General features: G+C 59.8%; 1 protein-coding gene across 1 annotated transcript in view; it reads right to left on the bottom strand.

Annotated features, from left to right (window-relative positions):
* Nucleotides 1-556: 556 nt before the first annotated feature.
* The window catches only part of ADGRD1 (adhesion G protein-coupled receptor D1), a 139,301-nt gene continuing 132,577 nt past the window's right edge, over nucleotides 557-7,280 (bottom strand). The window contains exons 22-25 of the mRNA XM_007455454.1: nucleotides 4,709-4,835; nucleotides 3,418-3,459; nucleotides 2,011-2,103; nucleotides 557-652 (exon numbers count right to left, since the gene is read on the bottom strand). Coding sequence (XP_007455516.1) covers nucleotides 557-652; nucleotides 2,011-2,103; nucleotides 3,418-3,459; nucleotides 4,709-4,835 — 358 coding nt within the window. The remainder of the gene's footprint in view (nucleotides 653-2,010; nucleotides 2,104-3,417; nucleotides 3,460-4,708; nucleotides 4,836-7,280) is intronic.

Raw genomic sequence — 7,280 nt, 5'->3', positions numbered from 1 at the left:
CTCGCACAGACAGGGGCGGGGCAGCAGGTGCCTCCAGCCCAACTGCCCTGGGCGTCAGCAGGTGCCTGCCATCGGGGCCCTGCTTTGGGTGGAGTCAGCAGGTGGAAAACATCCTCGGGCACTTCCCCACGCGCCCCCAGGGGCCTCTGCCCAAACTCCCCTGCGGGACCCCACCTCTCTGGTCCCAAGTCCCCATGGTGGTGCCCGCCGAGGCTAAACTTCCCTCATGGTGCCATGGGTCCTCTGTGCACGGTGTGGAGGGTCTGGGGCTCTGCGCACTTGCAGTGACAAAGGGGAGGGGCCGCTGTGTGTTCCGGGGGGGCCCGTCCCTCGCCGTGTATCAGGCTGCGGGCCCAGTAGTGGGCTCTGTCACAGGAGCGGGTCGCAGGAGAGGATGCTGTCACGGGGGGGGGGCAGGGGGGAGGGCCGTGACCCCCAGGTCCAGAGAGCGACGAGGAAAGGGTCCCAGTTGCGAAGGCGGAGCGATGCTTGCGTGTTGTCTGCAGCGGGTCCGGGGGTTCTGAGCGGCAGGCTGCCGGGTCCGCGGCCTCTCTGCTCACACGGCAGACAGGTCCACGCGGTGCCCCGAGTGGCTGCTCTTGTCCCAAGGGGTGAGCTTGGTGGAGCCTGTACCAGGCCGGGTCCCGTTCACCTGCAGACCACACAGAGGACGGAGAAATGGAGACTGCTCTGAGACGAGAAACCCAAGTCCCACAGGAGTGCTGAGAGCAAAGCCTTGTGCCAGAAAGTTGCCTGGGGATCCTCCTGGGGGCGGCCCCACCGCTCCCCAGAAAAATGAGGACCCAGAGGGCACAGCTCTCTCCACCTTCTCTGCACAGGTTCCCCTGCCTCGTGGCTCCCAGGTTCTGGGGTGCACTCACCCAGGCAGTCATTCATTCATCAATCTGTTGTTCACTCATTCATTCATTCACTCATTCACGCCTCTGTTCATCCATCCGTTTATTCACTTATTCCTTCGACACTGATTTATCAAGCAGGCTGGGCACCGGGGCCTGTTCTAGGCTATGGGGTCACACCAGTGAACAAAGCCAACCAGACCCTTGCCCCCGGGGAGCTCGCGTTCCAATGGGGGAGGCAGACCACGGCCATCAAGCAAATGAATAAACCAAACAACGGCCAAGGGTAGCAGGCACAGGATGCTGGAGTGCGGTGGGAGCACCTTTGTTCAGTGCTGTCCAGAAGGGACTTCCTGAGGATGGGACCCCTGAGCGAGGGCCTAGCTGACAGGTGGGAGGCTGCAGTGCAGTGAGAACCCAGGATATTGCCTGCTCCAGGCTGCCCGGGGGCCCTGCCTGGGGGTCTGCAGGGCGGAGGGATGAGGGACCACTTCCCACAGGAGGAAGGTGAACCAAGCCCAGCGCTGGGAGGTGAGTGGCTTGTTCAGACCCCTGACCATCCAGACCCAATTTCTCAGGCATCTGTAGGGGGAGGCGACCTGATGTAGAGGCCGGGCTGTGTCCAGTGACTTTTGTGCCTCTTATAGGACACCATCAGGATGTCCAGTGTCTGCCCCCCGGTCAATTGATCCTTCCATCCCACTAAGTCAACATAAGAAGCACTGGCCCTGGGAAACGGGGCAGGAGAGGGGGCCAGGTGACTTCGTGAGGAGGGGCACCCTGTTGTGGGTGTGACATCAGCTCGTGCCGCCTGCAGGCCTCTGTCAGGTGTGAAAAGCCCAGCACCCAAGCCGAGCCTCCATCACCCCGACCTGGGCAGCCGTCTGCCCGACACTGATGGTGCAGACGCTGGAGCTCGGGGAAGGAATGAGCGGAGGGCCTGGGGCTCGGGCTGTAAGAGACGCAGCCTCAGGACCACGTGGTCCTCTGTAAGGCAGAGGCTGCGCACAGCTCAGTGAAGCTGGAAAGCAAGTCCCAGCTGATGAGGACAGAGAACAAGAGGCCTGGGTCAGTGTGGGCCGAGGATGGAAGGCACCCAGAGCAGGATCGGCCAGCGCAGGAGGGGCGTACACGAGACACCACATGCACTCACGATGTCCGAGTTGAAGGGCTTCACGTTGGCCTGGCGGGTGGAGCTGCTCGTGAGGGACCAGACCTTGGTTTTATGCTTGAAAGCAGCTCTCACCTTCAAAGGCAGAATGGAAGCCTCATTAGAAGCAATTTCAGAAGTTGCAAAAGCAACAAGAGGTCATTCTAAAAGGTCCCGAGGAATTTGTGCTGCAGAGTGAGGACAGGACTCGGAGGCATCAGATCCAAACAGAGTCAGTGGTTCCGGAGCTGCGCTACGGACGTGTCACTGGTTCGTGTGACAGATACAGGCTGCGTCCCCGCGCCGTTCCCAGCCCTGCACGGGGAGAAAGCTGGACCTGGCCTGCCCTTTGCTGACCTCACAGAGCTGGGTGGGGAGACGGGACACACTCGACGGTGAACAGCCTGGGGGCCGAGCGTGTGACCGGCACAGAAACCACACAAAGAAGTAAATGAAGAAACGCGCGCGTGGGGCGGGGCCGTGTGTGGTTCTGAGGCTGCCGCTCCCTCCTGCCCCCTCTGCCATGTGGATCAGTCTCAGGCCCTGCTTGGGCTGCTACCTGGTCTTTGCAAACACGTGACGGCTCCTCCGCTGGCCGCCATCGTCCTGGGCGACTCATCCTGCCCCTCCCCCATCTCCCTCCCCGCCTGACCTATCCTCGTGCAAATGGATGGACCCTCCTGGAAAAGCACAGAGGCGGGTGGTGCTTCTGCCCTGTTCTCAGTCACCGTTCCAGAGGCATTTCCCCAGGACCACAGCCTGGAAGGGACTCAAATGCCAAGGAACACAATGCCACTCCCACAATTTACAGGTAAAACTTCTCCCACGGACTATGGGTCCCGAGCGACAGGATCTAGGGCACCTCCCACCATCCCCACGGCCAAGTACACAGCAGGTGCAATGCCCCAGACTGCACCAAGAGGAATGAGCCCACTCCAGGTACCCCAATGCCCTTGGAGGCCACATCATAAAAGTCCCCTCTCTAACCCCTGCAGTCAGGAGTCCTCCTTACACCCCAGGCCAGCTTCCTGAATGCCTCTGGGGAGGATCTGCTGGGAGCACATCTGCATCTTACTCTCCCTAATATGCCAGATGCCAAGCAAGGTCCTGAATCTCCAGCTCAGCTACTCCACCCTGTCACCATCTCCCCTGGTCCTCCACACACACAGCCAGCAGTGCCCGTGTGACATCAGTGAAGGAGGATGTGTGTATGTTGCTTAGCAACCGGGATGAGAGAGAAAGAGCTGACGGAAAGCAGCCTCCCTGCACACAACCTGTCACCAACACCAAGGCTTATTCAGGGTTACATTCCCGGACGCCAGCCTGATGCGGCAACACTGTTCCTGCTCTCTGTGCCCTTTCAGAAATGAAAAACCAGCTTCATACTGTCACGAAGTGGAGCAGACATACCTCTGAATTCAGGAGACAGTGAAAAAGGAAGATGAAAAATCCCTGGGGAGGAAAACACAGAATTAGAGCCACTTGCATTTTGTTACAAACACTTTCTGTGAGGGTTCTTTCCAACGCCACCTATGGGCTCTGAGAGTGGCATTGGCACGGCTTGGTGTCGGGGAGCATGTGGGAGTGAGTGAGCTGTGATGCTGGACCCTACGGTCTGGAGTCCATAAGCGTGGAAGGGCATCCTGTGATCTAACCTAAACGCAGGCAGCCGCCATGACCAAGATACAAAGACAGGTGGGCGCCCAGACAGGCTTAACCTCAGAGAGGAGCAAACATGCTGGGGCGGACAAATGCGAGGGCAGGAGCGCATCGCCTAAAGCGAGACCTGGTGTCCTCACCTGCAAACTGAGGATGACGGTAACAGTGAAAACAGACACAAGCTGAGGGTCTCCCCAAACGTCTAGAGACTCTGCCCCTCTGTGTCCGCACTAGACGAACACTGCACGTGAGTCATCTCATTTAGTGCTAAAAAGCAGCCCCCCGCAAAGTGGGTCCTGTCATTGTTCCCATGTTACGGAAGAGGAAACTTTACGGGACACAGAGGATAAGTGAGGATCCCAGGACCTGGGGTGTGTAGGGCTGCGGCCAGGACAGCCGACCCCCTTTTGTTATAAACAGCCAGAAGGAAACTATGCATGGGGGCTTCTTACAAATTAGAAGCCTGACATAGTCACTGGTTGTGAAGCCCAGATGCAGCAAGGACAACGTGGTGAGGGCCGGGGTGGATTAAGCCTTCGGCTCGGCTGCGTAGGCTGTGTATGGCCATGGGCGCCCGCCTCCACCCTTCCTTTGGGGGCTTGTGGCTCTGGAGACTCAGACTCTGGGCATCCCAAGTCTCTGGTTTCCAGGCTGTTACCCTTGCTGTCCTTCCATGCAGAGAGCAGATGAGAACTCAGAACCCAAGGTACCCCCATCACCACCTCTCCACGCCTGGCTCCCTTTCAGGGGCTGCCCACGTGCTGACCGTCTTCCTTTCAGGCCTGGGTGCCCCTCCACAGATACTGTCCAGGAGGACGAGGCAGCCCTGCTGTGAATGGGGTCCTGCGTAGCCCATTTGCTCAGAGACCCTGGTGCACGCCCCATCCATGCCTGTGTCCTCAGGCCTTGGGGACCCTCCACGCTAGGGGTCCACGAGGTGCGTGCGTGTGGAGGGGACAGGGCACAGGGTCTCCCTCCTGCCTCAGAGGCAACCTGCTCTGTACGTGCACTCACAAAGCCGATAGTCCCATTGGGCCCTTACCTGTAAGGAGTTGAGTATGGCAAACATGTACTGAAAGACCACAGCCTGGTTGTTGACAGCAAGCACGCCAAAGACCCACGAGGTTCCCAGGATGGGCAGCAGCACGGCCACAGCTTTTGCTGTCAACCTGCAAGAGGAACAGGGAGGGTGGGCAGGCAGGGTGGGTCCAGGTGGGAGCGGAAAAGGCCCTGCTGGGAGTGAGACCTGGTTCCTCCCTGCAGGAGGCCTTGGGTCAGGAGCTGACTACCCGGACGCACAAGACAGGGTCCCTGCAAGGCCAGCTCTGGGCCAAGCAGACAGCTCTGCTTCTGCTGGACTGCAGCTGGCACTGGGCTTCTGGGAGCCAGCGCATCCTCTGGGCACACTCAGGCTGACCACCCCAATCCAACTGGTGGTGATGCTGAGGGAAATGCTGATGCCAGGTGCCCACGGAGCACAGAACAGCCTAGGAGTCACACCCGGTCCTGGGGGTAGGAGACACACCCAGCGCCGGGGCACCTGCAGCCTCAGCCTTGAGGCTCTGCCTTGGAATGTGAGTTCCGAGAGAAGGATCCGGGCCCCCCAGTGTCTGCGGAGCCCAGAACAGAGCTGGTGTGGAGGCAATGCCCCAGGGGCTGTCTGAGTGCTGGCTGCCTCTGATACGCGCTGCAAATCATCGTACGCTAACTGGGGCCCGGCCTACCCCGACTCAGACAGCTCAGCTCTCCACAGGGCGGTTTCTGCACGTAAGCATGAGAGAGAAGTCCAGAGACGGATGGGTGCCATGCTGCCCAGCTAAGCAACCTCCAAGGCCCTCGTCCCTTGGTGCTGCGACCAGCACGGTCTCCCTCACTAGACGGCGAGTCCTCTAAGGGCTGGGCTCTGCCTCTCTGCAGCCCCAAAGCCAGCACAGCGCCAAGACCAGCGGGCAAGATGAGCAAGAGGCCACGGAATGGATGAAGGACAAGCAAACGGATGAACATATGCAGAAATGCCGCTCAGGGATCCAGCCCCGCCAGGAGGAGGTGCGATGGCCCTACGGAGCTCCCTGGTCAGAAGCCCAAGGTCCCGGCATGGACAGCTCCTAGCAGCAAAGCCCTAGAAAACCAAAGATGTGCTCCCACACGGCATCTCTCAGGGAAGCTGCAGCTGCATGTTTTCATAAAGTCAATACAGTTAAAATCAGACACCTGAATCTGGGGAACAAAATATCATGAATGATTTAGATTCGATCTTTAGATCCTGGAAAATCCATCATTGAAAGGAGCAGCTGCTGAGAAGTCGGTATCAATGTGTTACTTTTAAAGGGATGGTTCGTTTTTACTTCAAAAACGAAGCAATAAATGATAAAATCTTGGAGGAAACTCCTCTAGCTGAGGCTGAGGACTTGTTAAGATGGCCAGAGCAGCCAGATCCCCTTGTCAAAGGCAGCAGGAGCGGGGTCCCTGCAGGAGAGGAGGCCTGGGCAGCTGGGGGACACCGTCCGGACGCATAAGACTCCCCGATGCCCGCCCCCTTGCTCCCCGGGGGCCGGCATCCACCTGCCTCCCGCCCCCAGGACCCGGATCTCACTTGGGAAAACTGAATGTTCTCTGCTGCTTTCTGGGGAGTCTGGAATCATGACCAATAAATAGAGGTGAGAAAGCAGGTGGAAGGCAGCCCTGTTAGGGCTCCTGAGGAAGCGTCTCATCGCGTTAAGTCACTGAGCGCTGAGCTGCTGGGCAGGAAGGAAAGGACTAGATTGAAACCAGGAGAGGGGGAGCCAGAAGTGTCCTGAGGAGGCTGTGCTGCGTCTTCCCGCCCGGCTCCCGGGGCTCCTGCTTCACCAGCCCAGGGAGGGGACGCTAGGAAGGGAGTGAGGCAGTGACCCAGGGTCCTGCTCGGCCACGTGAAGAACAGGCAGGGCAGGGAGCGTGCTGGGCGGGGAGAGTTGGGGGTCTGTCCGGAGGCCCGGGCCGGACTCTCCAGGAGGTCGGTCCTGGGCGCCGGGTCACGTGCAGGACACAGGAGGGCACAGCGGCAGCGCCCCGGCCCTGCTTCCGCAGAGACGCGGAAACGCCCTCGCGATGCACGGCCCCTACCTCCCCCGTGTCAGCCTCCACTTGGGGACCAGGTCCCCACGGAGGGCAGATGGGTCGTGGGCTCAGCTGCCTTTCGGGGCCGCGGTGTGTGAAGAGGGGCCGGGGGCAGAGATGGGGGCGCGGGTGTGGGGTGAGATCCGGGCTGCTCTGGGCGCTGTGAGGCCAGCGGTCCTGCGGGTACCGGATCAGGCGGGGCCCTGCGCACCGAGGGGAGGGCCTGGGGGCTGAGGTTGGGGTGAGGGAGGGTCAGGCTCCTCCCCAGCCAGGCCCCCGGGGCCGGGGAACTGGCGGCCTCACAGGGCAGCACTGCCTGTTCTCGCTGATGGACGGGGAAGGGAACTGACCCTGACCCAGGAGCATCTCGAAGGTTTCCAGGGGCTGAAAAAGCCCGAGGGTGCCGGAGCCACTTGTCAGGTTAATTTACAGTGTCTGGAATTCATTACAGAATAATTGTCTTATCGATTTGCTGCTGACATGTTTACTGTCTTCCCTTTCAGATCGGAAGAGATACA

Source organism: Lipotes vexillifer, unplaced genomic scaffold, assembly GCF_000442215.2.
Source record: "Lipotes vexillifer unplaced genomic scaffold, Lipotes_vexillifer_v1.1 scaffold671, whole genome shotgun sequence".
NCBI classification, from domain to species: Eukaryota; Metazoa; Chordata; class Mammalia; order Artiodactyla; family Lipotidae; genus Lipotes; species Lipotes vexillifer.
The sequence above is the reverse complement of the archived record's forward strand: the minus strand, read 5'-3'. Positions and strand labels throughout refer to the sequence as shown.